Genomic DNA, 23277 nt, shown 5'->3' on the forward strand with positions numbered 1-23277 from the left:
AAGTAGGTACCCAGTAGTTTGCTTGGTATGGGGTTGCATCCTGGGTGGAGTCAGTAATTTGACCTTGGGGGAGGGGGGGGGGACTTCGATATAAGTCTAACATGTATGAATACACTCTGGCTACCTGTCCCCCTGACACAATGAATTATTATTATTATTATTAAATAAATGTAAGTCTCAGAAGCTTTGCTTTTCCATTTTCTTTTCTTCCTTTACTCATTCTTGTTTTTCTTCAATAAAAACTCATTCACAAAAATTAATCACATGCCATATTTCACACTTGACTCCATGAAAATGTACTAGGGGTGTTTATAATTGCTAATATTTCTTAAAGGCATTTAACTTAGGCCTACCCTGACCATCCTTTGTCCATCCCATACCCCAGACCATTTCCCCTGCAAATTTGGGTGAGGCTTGCCGCAAGTATCTGACCTCCAACTTTGAGTAGCCAGACATTCTTATAGGTATAGATATGTGTATGTGCTGTATATAATAGTGTAAATGTGCTGGGGAAAAAGGCAGCCAGGGGGCTCATTTATACACGTTAGGCTTATATCGAGGTCCCTCCCCTCTCCCAAGATGCCACCCACAACAGCTGCATAAATCCCAAGGGGTACCTATTTACTGCTAGCATAACGAAGACATCGGGTATAACTAACTTCTTCCTCCTCGAATTGTGAGCCGAAGTGGGTTATAGTTCCAATTCCCTAATACCGGTATGATCTATCTTGTTAAAGGGAACATATGGAGGTAATTGAAAGACGTATCGTGTGTGTGGCAGACAGGAAGAGGTGTGTCTGGGTCCCGGGAATCTGGGAATCTGGGATTCTCGGGAATCTGCCCGAAACGCTGTGCGTACTAGTGGCATTACAAGAATATAAACATATCATGCTATGTACTCTCATAAAACCAATGTAACCTCTTGTATGTATATAGAAATAAATAACTACAAAATATGAGTACGACAACGGGTGGATCGATGCCATTCAAGGGGAAGAAGGGAGAGAGGCAACAGGTCGCCTGCCGCTGGTCACTCTCATATGTTCATCACTGCCACAAGGGCCATCTTCCTATTGGTGATATATTCAGTAACAAACACGATTTATACCTAAGTTGGCTTGAAAATAAAATAACTAAAGACTGAAAAGTGACAAGATATAGCACTGCTAAAATCATTTCAATTTTAACTGCAGTGATAAAACACGTAGGCCTATATAGTATTGAGCGGTGAATTTTACTGTAAATATTCACAATTTAGCTAAAAGATATAAATAAGACAAAATAAATGTGACAGAAAAGGTGCTTCATTATATTTAAAGGATAATCTAGGAAGACTAGGCATAGATTTTTTAATAATATAGGCCTATTTTATCCCGCCTGTGAGAAAGGGATGCCGTGTTTTGATTGACATCTTTAATTGTGCCTTTCTTGTTTATACTCTCACTCACAACATGACTATGTTGGGGTACACAGTAAACTATCGCTCACCGCATGACTATGTGGGGTACACAGTAAACTATCGCTCACCGCATGACTGTGGGGTACACGGTAAACTATCGCTCACAACATGACTATGTGGGGTACACAGTAAACTATCGCTCACCGCATGACTGTGGGGTACACGGTAAACTATCGCTCACAGCATGACTATGTTGGGGTACACGGTAAACTACCGCTCATAGAATGGTGTAGTACAGTGATGGTGTAGTCCAGTGATGGTATTGTACAGTGATGATATAGTATAGTGATGGTATAGTACAGTAATGGTGTAGTACAATAATGATGTAGTACAGTGATGGTATAGTACATTGTAGGTGTAGTACAATAATGATGTAGTACAGTGATGGTATAGTACATTGTAGGTGTAGTACAGTGAAGGTGTAGTACAGTGATGGTATAGTACATTGAAGATGTAATACAGTGAAGGTGTTGTACAGTGATGGTATAGTACATAGATGGTGTAGTACAGTGAAGGTGTAATATAGTAATGGTCTACCAGAGTAAAAGTGCTGCATGTGGTGTAATGGTTAGTACACTCCCTTCCTGGGGTACAGTGATATATGGTGTTCTGATACAACTGTGGTAATGTACACCCCCCCCCCCTCCCCTATGACATGGTGATTATGGTGTAAGCATTCCACACAGTGATGGTGTTAACTAGTTTTACTGACAGTACAGTACTGTGATGTTTGCCACATTACATATTCAAAAATACTCATATGTACATTATATGCAGATTGATATTGTAGATGAAAATATATAGAAACTGGTATGTAGAAACAGTATATAAAAATGTATTTAAATATATTAATTTAGTCTTGTCTCATGCAGGTATGTTGATACTGTGGTTATGGATTGTGAGCATACATGCAGGCTTGGTAGCAGTCAGGTGTGGAGACCCCAATTCCATATCTGCAGCAGAGAACACCCATGGTCAAAGTGGCAATGATCCAGCCCATCACCAACATTCCCACTTCTCACATGAGCACATTGTCTCCCAAGCTGGTACTAGCCATATCCATCCTCATACTTCCTGCAGTGAGAAGAATGACTGTAGCTCGATGGATAGAGAGCGTGGACCAGTTGAGGTATATAAGCAACCTGCTGTTCCTACTGATCACAAAAGACTTGTTGCCGCTAAAAAGCTGGTGTCGTTCTCAGAGAAAAGCATGATATTGGGTGTCGGTACAGCATCTCAGACATCTGGACATGAAGGTTTATTTAATGAATGGTTAGTAGATGATAAAAAGGGATATATGGATTCCACAGAAAGCATAACTGAATATCACAGTAATAATCAGCAAACACTGATACAGGATGAGAGTGCTGATGATATGTACAAGCATTCTGAATTAGATGAAGATCATGACGAGTGGGCCACCAATGAAGCTGAAGATACTCGCTCTGCTCTCAGGATCCTCCGTCGCGGAGGAGACTTTGAAGAGTTCATTGAAAAAGGACCCATTGTGATTGTTTACTTCTATAAAGATGGTAAAATAATACTGTACACTGTCAGTAATTATAAAATCATCTTCAACATTTTACAAACCTACTAAAACATACAGTTATTCATAATTGTTTTTTTATTTACTTTTTATTTCTTGTCTCATTTTCCTTTGTGATTAGACATTGTCACATTATTCATCACATGTTAATTTCTTCATGATTTACACATAGAGCCAAGTGCACAAGCATGTTGTCAATTTATTATTCAAAGTCTGTGGGATTTGTGTCAATACAGTATTCTATATCTCGTCTATTATCTAAGTAAAAAGCATATTTCTCCTGTAATATCCTCAATAAAAAGCTATTATGTGTAAACCTCCATGAAATATAAGGAAAGATGTACAATAAAGTACAGTACTATACTGTATCCTGCATTTGCACATATTCAGGATCCAACTACAGTATAATAAAACCATTTTGGAACTGTCACCTTGAGTGTGGTGTTCTACAAAATGATTTTTAGATATATGTACTGTACAGTGTACTTGTATATATATAGTATTTCGTTGTGTTGATTTTATTGTTTTACATATATAGGTGGGTCTGAAGCACTGACAAGGTTCTTGCCAGAGTACAGCAAGTCAGCACAACACCTGCTGCAATACAACGTGCTGCTGGCTACGGTCAGTACCACTCATAGTGCTTGCACCTCAGCTAGAATACTACTGCATGTGCTATGGGCACAGTGTAAAATTACACATGAATGAATAGAATCATCTTGCATGACAACAGCATGTTTATTTCCATGGTGAGGGTCATGATAATAACAACATGCAGTTAGTGTTTTCTGGCTTGCTCTTTCTCATTCCAGCAACACTAATGGAATACTTTTATTGCCTAATTTCTTAGAATTTTTCTCCATTCCAGTCAATCTTTTACAGTAGACTACTGTAATAACTTGATGTGCAGCTACACTGAGGCACAATGAATTTGTTTCCTAGTTGTGAACTGCTTACTTTACTAACATGAATGCCAAATGTGGAGACATATGACTAGCCCATAGCATATGCCTTGTCTGGTGACATTATGCCCTAGCATTAACAGTCCTGAACTCTCCCATAGGTGGATTGTGCAGTGTACAAGGTGGCCTCTTACTGCACACCGGATAAGGTTAACCGATATGCATATGGCTTCCGAGACGGCCAGGAGAAAATTGCTTTTCCACTAGATACTCTCTTCAACAATAATGCCATCGTGGCCTCTGCCCTGCAGTGTGTACAACCAGTCTCTCATCCCTGTCTATCATGTCTATTATTGTTATAACTATGCAAGCTTATTATTTGAAAAATAAATACTGACTTGATCATTTAAATATTTTGTGGTGTGTCATAATAAGAGTTAATATTAACCTGAAAACTTTGTATGGAATTACAGGTAGTTTAATCATTTGTTTAATTTATTTTATTTTATATGATATAACTTGAGGTATGGAGACCCTTTCCTAATCTTCTTTCTTAGGTTGTAATAATATAGACAGAGTACTCTGTAGCACATGTGAAGGTACAGTAAGTAATTAGCTTTAATACATATTGGGGAAAACATTTTTTCTACATAATACCTAGCCTACATAGAATACCAAACATAGTACTCTATCACCACATAGGTTATATTACTGTATCTCCAATATATGAGACAGAGGTTCCCCATGCATGCAGTAGGTACTTGAGTATTATTTTTCTTTTAATTACAGTATAACTTTATTGTTGAAAGTCTGATGAAAAACATATGGATATATAGACATACACCCCACTTCCAAATTTTGCTGTGTCTACTACCAACCTTGGTCCACAGCTTGGCCTTGATCAGTGCTGTGCCCATCCTTCAAACAGCAGGGGAGAGAAGGGACCTTGAGGCCCGCTGTCGGGGTCGCTGTGATATTATTTTCTCCTTTCTGCATACCTTGGGCACCTTTGGTATGTTATGTGTGTTTGATGAGTTTGTGTGTTCCTTCCTCAACTCTTCAGTAAATTATTATAATAAGAATAACACTATAATATTAAGAATAATATGCTATAATATATAAATATAACTATAATATAATAAATATAATGTTGATTTATATAATACTGTATATAAATCCTCGATGGACTTCATTGATTATGAGAAATATAAATGGGCATTAAACTCAGCCTCCCGGGAATTCAAATCGGCCAAAAAGAACTATGAAAGAAAACTTGCCCAGAACTTAAAGAAAGATCCAAAGTCATTATATGCCTATATAAGAAGTAAAACCAAAATTGAGGACTCAGTAGGACCTCTAAAAGATGAGACTAACCAAACAATAATGGATGACAAAAGGGCAGCTAACACTCCAAATTAATATTTTACATCAGTTTACAATTAAATAAATATATAAAGTATATAATATATATCAAAGAAGAATAGTAAAATAATACTGACTTTATTTCGTATTCATCAGAGCATCGAATGTTTTTAGAGGTTGCCTACGCCCACCAAGATAAGTTTGTCTTTGCCATCACCTACCTACACTGCTGGCACCTTGGGTCTAGCCAACCCTCATCCAAATGGTAATTTACATTTTCTTTTGCAAAACCTAAATTATTTTAGTACTGTAATCTAAGATTCAACTGTTGGTGTACAAAGAGGGGTGTCTAAATGGCGTTGTTCTACTATGTGCGACTAGATTGAGAAACCCCCAATATCTCCCTCGTCATATAGTTGAGTGGGAATGTTTGTAAAGATCTGCACTGGTTAAGGAGTTGTGAAGATTGCTCTTGATGCTGGCTAGAGGTAACAAGGCCCAGTGTTTCATCTACACTCAGCAACTTATTATTGTATTTGAATAAACAGCTCAGTATTGTAGTGTCAGAAAACTTAGACATTGACGTTTAAATAGGTTAATTCTTAAAATACTTAAAAAATTTAACACTTCAGGTGCTTTTAAAGGCACTCTTATTCATTTTCATGAGTGAGCCATACAAAGTTACAGTATATTAATGCAACTGTAATGTTATCAACTGCAAAGTATTTTTCAGGTTACAGAGAAGATATATTAATATAATAAATAATCCTTTCTCACTGGGCCTTGCTCTCTTCATATCTGTGGGTTGGCTTATTTATCTTCAGCCATGTTATTGTGACTTGTTCTCTCTTTATTAATGTTATGTTTGCTATATATTTTTATTGGGAATTTGTGAGACCTTCTTTTAGGTTATTATATATTGATATACTGTACTGTAATTTATAATTTAGAGGGGAAAGAAGCAAAATGAGCTTCATCCTCTCTACCCCAACAGATGAGCGAGAAAACATCCTGTGGGTTATGCACTGTTCAGATAAGACAACAGATGAAGATTGCGTGGTGAGCCACTATCGCAGTAAGATGATCTTATCCCAGCTATTGGTGTTCATCCATGCCCTTCAGCTGCCCATTTGGGTGAGTCTTACATCTAGCAGTTCTCTCATGTACTGTAGCTACCCATTTAGGTTGGTTATTTTTTAGCACAATAGCCATGTCCTGTATAGAAGTTACCAGTGGTATATGTACCTAAGAAACAAGGTAAGCATTGCTTACCACTTGGAAAATATTCCTTTCCATATGTCATATGTTATAACATATTATTTAATTTAATTGTGCATAGCATTCTGCATTTTTTAGCCTCAGATTTTCAAGTGGCATTTGCTGCTTGAAAATTTGTCCTTCAAAAATGCAACATTCCAGTTGCAGTATGTAACTTGTTCTGCCATCTTGCAGAATAAAATGATATGCCACAGCCGGGCATAATATGAAAACAAACAATTTACCTTGTTATTCCCCTTTTTCCAAAACCTTGTAAATAAAGTTCAGATCAGTCTAATATATTGTGTAAAACATTCTGATGTTGGAATCCCCATAATCATATTTGTTATCACCGAGTATAATTAATATTTGCTAGAGATTTGGACAATGTGAGCAAAGCATTCTCTCAGGTTCCCCTCCCCCTACTACTACTACTACTGCTCCCTACACTGACTGCTGGCAGCATTGCAGCATTACTAGTTCAATAAATTAAATCATAAATTCATTTCTGTAAATAATAATCATCTTACCTATCTGGGGAAACCATGTGTGGCTCCCTGAAGCTATACACTGAGATAGTTCCCATCTATCAGGTCACATCATTTGTGGGGTTCTTAGGCCTACCGGGGGCCAGAGCCAGAACTAGGCCTTCCCTCACAGAGGCACAGGGAGCAGTGACATTTCTCCACCTCACTTGAGAAGGCATCAGAATGCCAGTGAGTCAAAACAAACCACTGATGGATTCAAAAAGAGAGCAAAGACTGAAAACAACAAGGACTGTTGACTTATGGAATAAATTACTGGGTAACATAATGGGCATGGGATTGCTGGACTGTTTGAAGTGTATGTCAGAGATTTACTATATGAATGAGTTTAGGTGGATATAAATAGGAGCTGCCTCGTATGGGCCTTCTGCACTTTTATTTAGTCTTATATTCTAATGTTTAGTGGATCTTTTCCAGCATGAACTGGCAGTATCCCCAACCAGCTCAGAAGTGGTAACACCTTACGATGGGACAGGGTTACCCTGGGTACTGCTGTTGTATGATGCTTCATCTCGCAGCCGTGTGCAAAGTCTTGCTCCCCACCTGGCCCAGTTACTACATGGTTCTGTTGCCACTATCACAGTCAACTTGTAAGTTATACTACTAATCCATTTGAATATCATAAAAGTGCTACTTTGCCTTAAACATCTTTAGATTTGCAACAATTATTGTTTCTCTCATATAGTAAAATATTTTCATCAAATAATTTATTACTCAGTATTTAAAAAATTAATAATGAACAACATTGGAGGATCATGTAGCACAGTGGTCAGTGCAGTAGATTCATAAATGAAAAGTGCTTTTCACCTAATGAACCTGTTTACCTACCAGTAAATAGTTGCCCCATAAGTTGTGGGTTGTATCCTGGGGACAGTTAGTCATTGGCCAAAGCTGACCTCAATAAGCCTTATAGGCTTCCTGTCTCCGACTATGAGAAACCATAACAGTACTGTACTTGTTTTGTGAGTGTCATTATTATTTTGATCAGAAATAACAAAATATGGCTGGTTTTATTTATACAAATTGTAAAAATATGCAATGATATGTACAAATTGCTGGTAACTGCAAATAGCCAAAACTGCAACTAAAAATTATGTGAAGAGAAAGGGTTTGCTGGACTACTAAATCCTTGCCATATTAGCTGAAAATTTTCTAATTGATTTGAGTTAAACAGTTCATCGTCATGCCTTTTTTTTATAATTAAGCTATTTGTACCATTTGTTCCTGCTTTTGTTGAAACAGAGAGACAGTGAGTGATGCAGCCCTCACCAAGTTGGGTCTGATCAGGCATACCATCACCACCCCAGCCATTGCCTTCCTCCAGTCTGGCCAGGTAAGTACTCAAGTTTGGTTTCATTTATATGTAGAAGGCAATTTTTTATAAATTTGAAGAATAATATTTAGTGGTGCAGTGGTAACACACTCGCCCAGCACCTTGAGAGTGATTTAGTCTGGGTTCAAGTCCAGGCCAGGAAGGTTGATTAGGTGCTAATCCATAACTGTTCACCTTTGTTCACTAGTAGGATAAGGCTTGCCATGAGCTATGAGATGGAAAACCTCTCAGGCTGCTAATAGAAGTCGGAAGTTGTCTGTTTCTGTACTCACCTATGTAAAAAAAAAAATGTCAATTTACGAAAGCTGCATAATTTGTTGGGAAAATTCTTTTATCAGTGCTTTATTACATATGCACTTGTACAGCATATACACCACATACACAAACCATCCTGTTGCAGGAGAGTGCATCATTGTTAAATGACTACGATGATGCACTGGAGTGGGTGAATGAACAACTGACAGCCATGCTGCACCAAGTACCACTCACAAAGGAGGAGCAAGGCTACCTTCCTGTACAAGCACTGGGTATGTTTATATACTGTACTGTATTTCAAGTGTTTTTCTGATACAGTACTGTAACTAGGGAATTTATCACATTTTGTATTTGACTGCTTCCTAAAGTAAGCTGTGTGTGTGTTCATGGAGTAAACTATAGTAGCTTATTAGCTCAGTAATATTATATAAGCAGTACAGTAACAGAGAATTGTTTATATTGCACAATATTATACTTTTTGTTTTTAATAATTGTCTGCAGAGGAACTACAGCAAGATGATGAGGTGGTACTGGCAATGGTGAAGGAAGACAGCTTTACTAATATTCCTTCTCTGGCGGGTCCAGAACCCTACGCCTCGGCACTCAATGTCAACACACTCTCTGTTATTGTCTTTTACCTTGCTTGTAAGTTAACATAAAATTAAATATATTAATAAATATAGAACACTTCAAGGATTTGTAATACTATAGCATCCATTCTTAAACCTTCCTTCTCTGGGAGGGCTTCACTTGGCGGCTAGCTTCAGGAAAGCTGACTAGGGGACACTCCAGAAAGAGCGGCTTCATTACAGTCAATGCTGGATCATTATGAAGGTACACAATGTAAGAGTTACAAGAAGAAGGCAGTACAGTAATTAAATGGAACATAATACTTAAGCCAATACCCATCAAAAAATATTAATGGATGCACAGTCAATCAAATCAATCTCTATTATTTTTTTTATAATCTCCTTTGACCTTGATGAACTTTCCTCACTTCTTCTACGAGCTGTTACAGTATTAATCAGGCTTCAGTGGATATCCAACTTCAATGATCTCATAATAATAATAATAGTAATAATGGATAGAGAAATCACATTAACATGATGTATCAATGAGAAAGTCAGAAGGAGCCATGACGAGGATCCAAGCAAACTCCTTAGAATACTGTAATGGACATGATTAGAGTAATTATGTAATGATAATCATTTGAGGACAGGTCTTGGGGGGCCAGGTTTAGAAACTAGGTCTTGGGCCCAGGTTTAGAGGATAGATTTAGAGCCCAGGTCTTGGGGCCAAGCTTAGGGACCAGGTTTTTAAGCCACACTTAGGGACCAAATTATGGAGCCAAGGTTAGGAACCATATCACGGGACCAGGTTTTAAGGACTAGGTCTTAAGGCCAAGTTTAATGAACTGTTCTGAAACAACTTAAAATCCCATATGGATTTTTTTAATTGTCACAAATACAACTGTCCATTATACTTATGAAAGATTATTTTGGTGTTCTTTAACCATGCACACCTGCCATTTATTTATGGATTCATGTAGGCTTTACACTAATGACTGAAGAAGGCAACCTCGCTCTAGTAGAAGTTTGCTCTGATATAAACTTCCTCTGTGATACAAAGCATATTATTGTTGTGAATGAAGTTCCCAGTTCAGTGTACTTGTTAATCTCTTCATAAGTAATATTAAAAGCAGTAGTATTGAGGCTTCTTTTTCAAGACTTGTAGATTTGAGAGCCATAATTTATATTTATGCCATAAAAAGTTACACAAAAGTAAGAATAAAACTTGATATAATATTTCCATGTAATAATATTTAGATTTATGATGTTATGGTTTAATATTGTGATTGTGACTAGTGTCATATTTAACTTTTGGCTCTATTGTAAAGTTAAGATAAAAGTTATTTTACTGTAATGTACTATTCTTGATTAATATACCATAAACAATTATTTATATTTACAGAAATTTTGAATTATTTGTAGAAAATAAAAAATTAATTCTAGATGTCCCTCTGTTGTTCCCCAAGCATGCAGGCACAGTCCACCCAGGATCCTACTAAGATGCCAGACTCTCATTCACCTTATCCTGTGTGGCAAGGAACTTTGCAAATAGTTAAGGAGGGGAGAGACTGTGGGGAGTACTTACAATCCATCAGCAAAGTGATTGCTCACTGTAATACAACAAAGTACCCACTCTACACCCCCATGTCTGTGGTAACAGGTTACCAGGACATCAAAATCCTTGAGCTAACCATTGGTTACTGAGCTGTCTATATCACCTGACCATCACCAGGTGGCAGCACTAGCTTCACAGCAGGGTTGTTGGAGCCAGCTGCCCTCACTGTGTGCCTGACATCCATTCACTAAGATTCCAGCTGTGCAGAGGCCAATTCAGTTAAAATTATGTAGATTTTCCCCTGACACTTCATATGCGCAGGATGTCCATTGCTTTAGTGTTCATTTCACGGGGTCATTACTAGTTGTTTGCATGTCTCTGACTATGGGTTGTTTCTTCAGTGGCCAACTTCCTCATCTCATACCCAAGGGACCTGGGTTCAGTCCCTGAGCAGACTAAGAATGGTTAGGCACATTTCCTTTCACCTGATGCATTTGTTTACCTAGCATTAAAATAAGTACTGTAACTGGGAGTTAGGTAATTTTTGTGTAATGCATCCTTAGGAAGGTTAGTAATTTTGGCATATGGGAGAACTCAATATGTCTAAGACTTCCTTTCCCTGACAATGGGAATTTAATTAAAATTTTAAATTTTCCCCTAGTATTGATTGATCAAAGACTGAAAGTCCCCAGAATTATCTTCTCTCTGGCCAGCAATATAATTTTAGCATGACCTGGCTCCTTTTGAGTTCAGCCATTGTTGTCCCTTGGCTGTGCTGTTTAGCACTTTATCTGTAGTCTAGACATTGGTACTAAGCTTTTCTTACATTCACACAGCCTGCATACAGATTCTCCATCAAGCTTTTCTATGATGACATTTTATAACCTATTGCTTCATTTGAGGGGTATAAATGTCCTATGATCCTGATTTCATTTGGTTTTGGACAGGGCTACTCTCTCTTCTCCATCATTGGTTTTACGGGGTTCTGTGAACACATGCCAATTACATGCCTATCATATCCAGGCTGCTCTTTCAGGTTTTGCCCTGGTTTTGTTCTCTGCTCTGTCACCAGCCGTATGGTGTCTCCAGCTGTTGTTGAGACTTATTCTACTCTGCAGTTTCTCAACACAGTATATTCAATTGAATGATGTTACTGTACACTACACTGTATTGATGTTACTGTATGTCAGAGAGGACACAAAATATGATGAAAAAAAAGAAGACCCTGGGTACGTGTGTGTAATTACACTGGGTCTGGCATGGTGTGTCTGGATCTTTGGAAAAGTACCCAGGATCTCTACTGGTGTGCTTCAGATCACCAGGTGTGTACCTGGGTTCTACCCATTTTTAGGACCAGCTAATGCACATATACATTCACCCAGGCTGTGTACCCCCATTTAATTAGGGTTTATCCAAGGAGTGATAACCAGTTTCCTAGCTCCCTGGGTGATGGTCAGGTGGTTGATAGCTCATCAACTAGAAGTTATCTGAGCAATAATTGGCTGTCCTGGTGGCCCCAATTATCAGTTGTAGGGAGTATTGAGTAGTTTGTTTTTATATTTTTGTATTGCAATGCAGTATTGCAAGCAGTCACTTTAGTGGTGGATTAAGAGTCTACTATGGTCTTCCCTTTCTAACTAGTAGACAAGATTATTTCGAGTGTTTTGTCATTGTAGGGGATTAGGTTGATGAAAGCTGGTATCTTAGCAGTGTCCTAGATGGACTCTAGAAGACTATGCTGGGAGGAGCATTTCATATATCAAGCATCTCATTTAATTTTAAAATCTGGTAATTAATAAAATTTGGATGTATTTAATGATTGCAGGGGATCCAGTCAGCAATGCACTAATGCAACACATGAATGCTGTTGCTCACAAACTTCAGGAATTATGGCAGCCAGGCTTCCATGCATCGTATCAATTGCTTTGATTGGCCTTATCTTTGTGATTCTTTGGGAATTACTACATATCCTGTACTTCGTCTCCATCCTAAAGGAAGACGTAATATTACTTATGATGGACCAATCCACAGAGATTACATTTTAAAGACTATATTGCTGTAAGTGAAAAAACATTTATTGCCTTGTATATTCAGTTAATATTGTTCTGTGTACATACTGCACAATGATATAATTCATGTTCCTCACTATATTCTATACTGTTTCTGAAAAATAGCTTTAAATAATATTTGATCTAATGTCAATTCTACTTAGCAGGAGCTCAGTGATTAAATTTCTGGAGGAGCCTCCGGTGACTCCCTGAGTCACATCAGCAATAGGAATCCTGTTTGTCCTGCTTAGAACCTGAGCCAGAACTGGAATCAACAGACAGAGGCACAGGGAGCTGGAATTTTTTTTCCAGTAGTTATTATTTTAGTTTCCAGTAGTAATCTAAACCTTTTGGTTTAGAAGTGGGATAGGAGTCCTCCCCTCAACCCCATGTTGTCATAGTGGCATGGTTAAATTTAGGCTTGATTGAGTTCCTTACTGCTCCTCATGTTGGGTTCCCAGTTTTTCCAGTTCCATTCCTAATGCGGTTTTGGCAAGCCTGCAGTCAATTTGCAGCCTCTTAGGTCTGTGCATATTTGTTCCCTGACCAGTCTTCCACATAACCATTTTGTTCGGGTTCACCTGTTTTTGCAAGCAGATTCCTGGGTGGTGTTCCTGGATCTTCTAGATGCATCTTAGCATGTTTCCTCTTCACCAGCAGTTAGGGACCTTGTTGGGATTTTTTTTTTCTGGCTGGTTTGGGCTCCATGCCTGTCCACATACCAGCAAGCCAGGGTGCTAGTTATTTCCTGGCTTATCAGGGGGTTATGTTTCATTGTCAGCTTGCCAAGTTCGGGTTCTTGGTGAACTGGTGGAAGTCCCGGTTGGTTTACACCTAGTTGGGTCTCCTTTGGAGTCCCTGGTTAACTGCTCTCTCTGCCTCCCGTAGTTTTGCTCTGCCTGCAGCAGCATTGCTGGTGCTGTTGAATCAGCCCCAGGTGACTTGTCAGTTGATTGAATTGTTGTGCAGGAACCCCTGGAACCTTGACCTTATGGGTAGAGGTTCTGGGGCTGTCTAGTGGTGGCTATTGATACTAATAGGTTGATGCTAGGTAGTGGTAGATGCCATTATCACATAACCATTATCAGGTCATGTGATAATGGTCCAGGTCAGATGAAAATGCCATCACTTCTGTTATTTTCAGGTTTGTGAGTTGGGTGTCTCGTATTTCGTTATCTTTAGATGCAGATATAACACTGTTAAGCAGATGATGAGTCACAATAACATGGCTGAAGATATGATGACCAAACCACACACCAGAAGATGAGGAGACAACGCCGTTTCAGTCTGTCATGGACCATTATCAACTTGATAATGTTCCGGACTGAAACATCGACGTCTCCTGATCTTCTGATGTGTGGTTTGGTCATCAATACTGTTAGGAATCGATCAACCTAGTCTCCTAAAATGATAGTACAGTTCTCATAGTAACTACTTATTTGGTTGAACATACAAAATGGACTTCTGCAGCCAGCAGTGTTCATGTCCTGTACATTTCTGTTAATTTTGTAGAGGGTACAAAAAAACTTTAACATTCCTAGGCCTAGTAGGGTGCATATTTGTACTGTATTAATCCTAGCATACCATATATAAGCCTAAGATTACTTGGAGAGCTTGGGTTAGGTAGGATCAGTTTTTAGTTTGCTAATTTTTTTTAGTATGCCATTTGGCCTAATTCAATACTGTGATTCAAAACTCTTCTGGTCCAACAGTCCATTTCTTCATTTCTTCCATTTCATTTTTCAAATTGCTGCTATAAGTACTATCATTATTGGAGGGTGGGCTGGAATTTATACATAACACAAACATGCTAATTATACTATAAATTATATATCATAGGACCGAGAGAAGCACACCTGCAGAGTTGACCAACAGTAAGGAATTGGAACAGATGCTGACTCTAAGTGAGGACATTCACCCAGCCTGCAAAGTTACCTCCTCTGCTGCTGTTGGAATATTCTCTTCAGTTAAAGGTTGGAAAATTAAACAAAAATACTAAAAATAATCTTAAAATTAAACAGAATTTTCTAATGGAAAAGCACCAGCATTATAAATACTCTACTACTGAAATTACATATGTATATCTGTTACATTGAAAAATTATTTTAGCATATTTTATTGAAAGGAATATTTGTACAGTCTGTACTTGTGAATGTGCTACAAAAGTTACTTAATACTTAACCTGCTGACATACGTGAATCTGGAGAAAATATTTTTGTATGTGATACAGTATAAGAATGACAAATTGTATTACTGCTATGGAAGGGAACTGTAGCTGGTTGTGATACTTGAAGAGTCATTTTGTTTGCTGCTTCTGGTAGGATTGCTTGTCTTAGTGCTTTCCTTTACCCCCCTCCTCCCAAAAAATAATAACATAAAATTATGCTGAATGGAACCGTTGTCTTGCTGTTTATGCTCTGTTATATTAAGTGATTTCTTTTATAGTTTTCAGTATAATGTATTATTAATATGTACTATATTATGTACTGTATTATTATTATTATTATTATTATTATTATTATTATTATTATTATTATTATTATTATTATTATTATTATTATTATTATTATTATTATTTGCTTACAGATGCAACAGCATTTACCGAGGCTTCTCGTGTGCTGGAAGGCAGCCATCTCTTGGGCCAGCACATTTTACCTCATGCTGTTGATACCTGGTTAGTTCCCGCTTATATTTACTGCTTATACTTTTTATGTCATGAATAAATATTATTCAAACAAATTTGTATATGGGCATAGGGATAACTATTTGTAGCTACAATTTTGTAACTTTAATGGCACAGTTTAGTAAGGTCTAACTTTATTCACATCATATATTACAGCATATTAAACAAAAAGCCTTTTTACACATACTGGAATTCTAGAAATTAAGGCAAGTTGAACATTGTACAGATTAACTTAATGGTTTGAATTTGTGGTTTGGATTGTTCTGTCCAGGTCCCCTTCCATTAGCATACACAAAATGTTAGTTATAGCTCAACTTTTGACTTTTGGGAAAGTGCTCTATATATGGCGGGTTTAGAATAGTCAGGCAGATGGACTTTCCAGATCTCATCCGATCTGCTCAGAATGGGCATTGGCTATTTTATTGCCCCAATTGATCTACAACACTTTGGTAGATTTTGATCAGTTCAGGACAGCCGGGAACCACAACACACATATATATGTCTCTAATTCAGAACTGCACTTCTGTTGGTACAAATATCATTCAGCAGAATGAACTGCTCAGAAAATGTACTTTGAAGTTATGAAAAGCTCCTTTCTGAGCATATTATTCTTCCACTTACAATTCCTTCCTGCCCCACTCCTATAATTGAGGTACTATACACTCTTTACTTGAACTAGGATATACAGTGCGGTATATGAGATACTTGTGGGTAGGTGAACCTTGGGTCACAGAAGATACTGCCACCTGGTGGTGGTGCAGTGTAGCAAGCAGTTTGTTGTAATTGGTGAATTAATAATTAATATTTACATTCCAAATGATTACTGTATTTCAAAAATATCTTTTTCCTGTACTTTTCTTACTTTGAAGGTGTGAGACAAAACGAGGTTGTGTGGTGGTATCCAAGCCTGGCGACAAATTTCAACCCAGAAAAATACTTAATAAGGAACTTGAGAAGTCTGGGGTCATCATTAACTTTATCCAGCATGCCTCACTCCCAGTGATGGTTAGTCTCTCCCCTGCCTTATTATTTTGGTTGTTCCTATGCATATGGTTATTTCCTGTTTTACTCTTAACCTTACATTTCATAATATTAATTAACACTGTAAGGAGGCACAAAAAAATGGGGGCCTGTGCTTCTAAGCTGTACCCTAGAGTACAAGCTATCAAAACCCATCCCTTACTTCTTTACTTGAGGTATTTGTATGTTACTTTAAATCAGAACTACAGTACTAATGAAAATTATAAACACCTCAAATATGAGATTATAGTAAACACTTCGGGCTACCTTGATATGAATTTAGGGCTTAGCGTCTCTGCGGCCCCGGTCTTCAACTAGGCCTCCTCGTTGCTGGACTGGTCAACCAGGCTGTTTGAACACAGCCTGACATATGAGTCACAGCCTGGTTGATCAGGTATCCTTTGGAGGTGCTTATCAAGTTCTCTCTTGAACACTGTGAGGGGTTGGCCAGTTATGCCTCTTATGTGTAGTGGAAGCGTGTTGAACAGTCTCGGGCCTCTGATGTTGTACACCCAACAATACTGATGCTATCATTTCAGAACCCTCTCTGTCCTTGTGGGGTGTGGGATGCTACCCTCACTAAAATGTGCAGGAAAACTTTACACATATACAGGCATAAACAATTACTAATGCTCAATTTAACATCCTTGCAAACACTTACAAATGAAACATAAAAATTTGCAAAAATAAAACAAACTGGTATTTTAACTAAGTGGAACAATTAAGTTAATAACAACAAAAGTTAGACTTAATATTAATATACCAGTCATTACACCAAATTCAGTATTACTTTAGATATATGAAAATGTAGCCTCAGGCAACATTAATATGGTAATGCAGTTAATGCCTTTACATTACCTGCTAGTTTTTTATGTGATATTTTGAGTAAGTATCACTGTATTAACTTACAACACTTGTGTATTATCATAAAAGGCAGATTCCTATAATATTGAAATTGAGCAATGCTGCCTGTATCTTGAAAATTTCTCTTCTTATTAACTTGAAACATAAAAACATCAATGTCTGTTCACAAAATTGAGCTTTCTGTTGATGTAAAGATGTGTAGCCTCATGGAAGCCATATACTATACTGTATACAGTACTGTATATAGAGCCCAGCAGTTAGCACGGTTGATTCACAATTCTCAGGCAGGACAAAATGTTTGGGCACATTTCCTTACACCTGATGCACCAGCTCACCTAGCAGTAAATATGTACCAAGGTGTTACACAACTGTTGGTTGCATCATGGGAAAAGATTAATCGCTGGCCTAGGAAGATCTCAACAAACATAAAAGGCTGCATGGCATGTCCCTGACAATAAAAATCACATAATGTACAGTATAAATTAAAAAAAATGAAATGCAGTATTGATTGTTGGTAAGTGGACTCCAATAGTTTATCTCTTAAGCTTACTATAGCTTGTTAGAGAGGTTTGGCTCTGGAGGCAGCTTATCACTGAAGCAGATGAGTAATTAGGGAGTGGTGAGTTGAGAGGCAGCCTTGGATGACTTACTAGTCTTTGCTGCAAATATCAAGCAGAATTAGAAGCTTTATAAAGACTACTAATTATAAATGTACCCATCAACCATTTATTATCATCACTTGTACTCTACTCTTTATAAATCAAAATTGAAATAAATTGAAATAAAATGCAGGCAGGCCATTAGTGCCAGTTAGATTTTTAGATAAAGCCTTAAGTGTGGATTGGAATACTGTTTAATTCATTCGTTATTAGTTTAGTCATTAGTTTAGTTCATTTAAGAGAAAAATTAGATGGTGAAATTGTTGCTAACAAGTTCTTTTCTATGGAGAGCCCCTCAAGCTCTGGGTAGCCTCCGGGGCTCATCCAGAAAATGGCGTTTCATTACATTCAACGCTTTTTTTTTTTGCTTTCACATTTAGTTTTAATTTCCTTGATTAGATTATTCATTATTTTGGCAGCTGCCAGACTTGCTTATCATAAGTGCATATAATGTATGTACAGTGTATGTGAATAGGCTACACATGCGGTATCTTGTTACCTCGTTACTGAACTGCCATTTGTCCACCAGGTGATTAGTGTTAGCTCTCAATATATATAAATTAGATGCTTAAAATATTAATACTAGTACAGGTACTTGGGTTTCACTGGTAATATGTATTTTCAGTAATTTCAAAGCATATATCCTGTACATGAAATTACTGTAATTAGAAAATACTTTTTCTGGGGAGGAGCTTCTTGTGGCTCTGAAGCTATCTAGGTGAGATGGCTCCCAACTACTAGATTGCATCAGCCACAGAGTTCTGTTTGCCCTACCAGAGCCCAGAGCTGGAACCTAGCCCCTTTCACAAGCAGGTACAGGAAGCAGGTGAGAGTTGTTGGGGGAGTTCATTTGGCAGGTTGTGAGGTTTCAGTCTCTTTAGAATCCAGCAGTGGTTTGTATTGGTTCACTGACTTTTTGGGAGCCTTTCCTGGAGATGTGGCAGTGTCACATGCTCCCTGCGCGTCGTGTGAGAGGGCCAGGTTCTGGCTCTGGTCCCTGGTAGGCTGAACCGAACTCTGAGGCTGATGTGATCTAGTAGTTCTGAAATAGCTTCAGGCTACCATCGAGGCTCATTCAGAAATTGACGTTTCATTACATTCAGTGCTTTTTTTTTAGGCTCTATTGGATCCGGAACGATATTCAGCTTTACAAGTAGGAGTCAGTGACAATGATGAACTCCCCCATGCAGATGAACACTCCCAGGCTGATGAACAACACCTCATCATACTCTTCTTACCTTCCAATTACTCTCTCTCAGTATTAAGAGAAAAGTCAGCCAATGCTTGGAGGTACTCTTCAGAGCAAGTGCAGGGAGGCAGGAATCAACTCAACAAAAATGAAGATGATGACCATTCTAAGAACCCCGATGATATGTGGAGCATAGTTGGTCAATTAGCAGCTGAACTATCAAAACCTGGATTTATATTTTCCTGGTTGCTTTGGTAAGTATCTAGTATTGAAAGGAATGCATTTTTTTATCATTCAATAATTTAGAAGCTTACTCTGATCTATTTTATTTGATTTAGGTATTTATGTCACTCAGGAATGAAAATTGGCATGGTTATAATTAAATTTCTGTACTGAGTATCTTTTGGGCCTAGTGATGACCCTCTGGCAGATGACTTACTACCGGTCTATGGATTGTCTCCTGGAGTGAAGTCTCTTGTAGCTGTGAATCAAAGGAAACACACAGTGAACACTTTTACAAAGAGAGAAGCCACTAAGGCCACTATTAAAGATTGGCTCAAAAGGCTTCGAGGTGGACACCTCCAACCATCCAGTAAGTTTGTCATTATCAGCTTTAAGCATTTTATATTTATTTATTTTCTGTTCAAAATATTCAATAAAATTACCAAAATGCTTCTTCATAGTGTTGAAAATCTAAAATTTTCTTTATAAAAATCTAACAGTGAAGAGTGGGTAATAAAGGTACTATACTGTCCTTGTACAAATTAAATATTTATTTGCTTTGCTCTTAAGTTGAATTGCCAAAACAAGAGTGGGTGCCTCGTCTGCCAGGATTTGACTACCTCAAGTTTATGCTTGAAGACCAAGATCGTGATGCAGAAGACCACCTCATACTGGAGATGGAAGCCGACCTCAGTGCTCATCATCAAGGTAACACAAAAAGGAATGTTGCCAGTACTTTTAGATCTAGCATCCAGCTAACAGTCTCATTTACTTTGCAGTGGCCAATTAAAATGAGATTTCTTATGTTTTAATAGTCATCAGAGTTTTGGTTTATTTGTTCAGTACATTTCCTAAACATTTTTTGAAGGAAGTTTGAGTACTTTGTGGCATCCTTTCATTACTCTTAAGGGAGGTCTACCTCGGTACTGAGTTGATCACTTTTCCTAGTGCTTCCCACCTTATAGATGGGGCATAATGATCCTATTCCCTGATAAGCAATACAAGTGTTATTGGTACCTGACCAGTAATAGCCAGAGTGGGATAGCTAAGGAGAGCTATTAAGGCCAACCCCAAAAGAGCCATTTTATTATACTCAATGCTCTTTGTTTTTTTCTTAGAATCTGCACAGATTTGAATTATATTATGTTGATAGTGTGTAGATGACATATGAATTGAAATTACTGTATATTAAATTAATATAACGATACTTATCTCTCGTGTGCATAACTTGCAGGGGACAGCAGTGAAAATAAGAAACATCCTCATGAGGAACTTTGAACAGTATGTGAGGTCCTTATCAATTCTCTACAACCTGCTGTCACCATGGAAAATATAGAGACTTTTATTATATATTTTCAATGATGAATCAAGAGCCCCATGATCTGCCTCAGTAACAAGAGTGCCATGATATACATCTGTAACAAGATCCCCAATGAATCATCTCTAGCAAGACCCCCATAATTTGCCTCTAGCAAAAGCTTCATTGTGCACGACCACAAAAACTTCTTTAATTGTGACGTGTATTCAAAATTTTTTTGATATATTGCTAATACTGTATATGATTTTATGATTTTCTGTCTCCATAGACACTGCATAGTTTACTTAAAAAGAAAATTACTGTATTGTATTTCAGAAAGAACAAGTATACAATATGTTGATTTTCTAAGAGTGCAATAATGATTTATTTGATTATGTTGTCATAAACAGTACAATATATTAAATTTTGTACTTTTTTGTATTAACCAGACCAAGGAAGACATATTGCCGTGTAGGAAAATCAAACCACCTTCTGAATTTTTTAAACTTATGTTTAAAGAAGTGAATATCTGTAAATATGTTCAACAGTTGAGCAGTTGTAATGTCTAAAGGCATTACATAAAGTTACCTTCATTATCAAAGAGTTCACAAAGGATCCAAATAGTGAACAAATAATTAAAGTGATAAATGACATTAAGGGGGCGTTAGTTAGGGTTCATAAAAGTTGTTCTAGTGCAATGAAAATTTATTGACGTGTTACACCTGAAGAGGGCTTCAAGTGGTCCAAGTTTCAGCATCGCAGCCTAAATAGAGAGGGAGAAAAAAAAAAAAAACTTTTTTTAACCATTTTTTTACATGTTTTAAAGTTGATATAACAAATACAAATATCAACTGATATTATTTCTATGATACTCAGCTACCACAATACTATATAATAAAGGTTGTCTAGTGGCATTATTATCCCAAACCTATTTAGTGCAATAATACAAATTTTCAAAGTTCACCCAAAAAATTATGCAACAAAATGATGTTTATAAATATATATAAAATCAATAAATGATCTTAGGGGAAATATATAACTTGGGTTTTTAGAGGCACAGACTCTACATATAATGTGCAAGTTCCATGTAAATTGAATAATAAATAAAAAAGTTATTCAACCATATAGTTGCAAATTAGTTACCTGTAAAAAATGAAGGTCAAAGTTCAGCCACCTTTGGCTGAGGTTGATGAACTACCAATTTCAATCAAAATTACCACCCTTGTAGATTGGCATTCCTTCAGTAAGGTGTGTAAGTTCCATGAAGATTGCCTGATAAAAAAAAAAAAAAAAAAATTATTAAAAAAAAAAAAATAAAAAAAAAAATAAAAAAAAATATAAAAAAAGACAGCAGCTTTATATTTACAATTATTTATGATATAGTATCAAGATATAAAACATAATACATACTAACCTAATATAATTGGTCTGAAATATGCAACATCTTGCAACATCAAGAGGGAGAACGTCTTGAGTTGCAGGTCTAAGATCTTGAGTGGCAGGTGCCGCAGGTGGTGTGGCAGGTGCCGCAGGTGGTGTGGCATGTGCAGCAGGAGGTGTGGCAGGTGCCACAGAGGTGTGGCAGGTGCCACAGGAGGTGTGGGTGCCTGGGTGTGAGGCGAGGTAGTGTGTTGTGGGGGCGGGAGGCTGCCCTCTCTCTTCACTCAAGGGAACTCTTGTTTTGCCTCAGTGTGGCTTTACGCTCATTCTTTACTTGGCTAACGCGTAGAGCTCTTGCCTTTAGAGCTTTCTTCTTGTCCGATACTATATCCATTGTGCAGTATATGCAAGAAAATACGATCTGTGCGAGCGCGTCAGGCATGCGACCGCCGGCACAGACACTGAGAGGGTGACTAAGCCAGTAAATCGGATTATAGCCCCTCCCTCTCACAGAAGACAGTTGCCAGCGAGTGTGTTTATAATTTGTATATGCATAACAAGATATTCTCCACTCTATTGCGAAATACTAGACGCTTACAACGTATGACGCATCACCCTACGGCGCACCCGAGCCGCGAGGACCAGATTTCGGGCAATTGCGGCTGGAAAATTTGCTCTAATTACGTTATTTATTATCATAACATTAAACGGTTTGCACCACGGTGTTGCCAGAACGTTGTAGTATTTTTATAAATTTTTCGTGTTTGGCCGAATTTTTTCGGCCAAACAATGATAACGCCCCCTTAAGCAGTATTTATTGCACATTTATTGTATTTATTTGTTTTACTTTAACAGTTCATAGAAATCAGTAAATGTGATCACACCAACTACTCATTTGACAAAGGGAATTAAAGCCAAGAAAATGTCAACAATATTCTTTCCCAATATCAGTATCAGTAAAAGTTAATGATTTATATAATTTTTTGTTTATTGAAACATTCATTGTAAAAAATACAAATGCAAATTGCTGGTCAGTCCTGTGTCTGAATCATTTATATACAGTACTGTACATGGTAAATAATAGGTCCTGGGACACAGCCCTGCGGCTCTCCACTTGCATTGGTGTTCAATT

At 37.5% G+C, this 23277-nt stretch overlaps 1 protein-coding gene and 1 long non-coding RNA gene across 2 annotated transcripts; one reads left to right on the forward strand and one right to left on the reverse strand.

The window, feature by feature from the left end:
* Positions 1-1515: 1515 nt before the first annotated feature.
* On the forward strand, positions 1516-21418 carry LOC123755401 (thioredoxin domain-containing protein 16). Its single transcript, XM_069327783.1, is given in 21 exon segments — positions 1516-1624; positions 2332-2991; positions 3544-3629; positions 4069-4217; positions 4798-4919; positions 5426-5487; positions 5489-5534; positions 6264-6403; positions 7489-7661; positions 8314-8404; positions 8805-8931; positions 9161-9304; positions 12609-12664; positions 12666-12841; positions 14671-14804; positions 15418-15505; positions 16384-16519; positions 19175-19500; positions 19660-19838; positions 20039-20176; positions 20703-21418. Coding segments are annotated over 21 exon segments (3171 nt in total). The 5' UTR covers positions 1516-1530; the 3' UTR covers positions 20747-21418.
* Positions 21256-22636, reverse strand: LOC138366626 (uncharacterized). Its single transcript, XR_011229194.1, has 3 exons — positions 22180-22636; positions 21909-22037; positions 21256-21528 (listed from the first exon to the last, which is right to left on the reverse strand). It is a non-coding gene; the product is annotated as an uncharacterized lncRNA (long non-coding RNA).
* Positions 22637-23277: the final 641 nt, after the last annotated feature.

Source organism: Procambarus clarkii, chromosome 20 (assembly GCF_040958095.1).
Source record: "Procambarus clarkii isolate CNS0578487 chromosome 20, FALCON_Pclarkii_2.0, whole genome shotgun sequence".
Classification (NCBI taxonomy): Eukaryota; Metazoa; Arthropoda; class Malacostraca; order Decapoda; family Cambaridae; genus Procambarus; species Procambarus clarkii.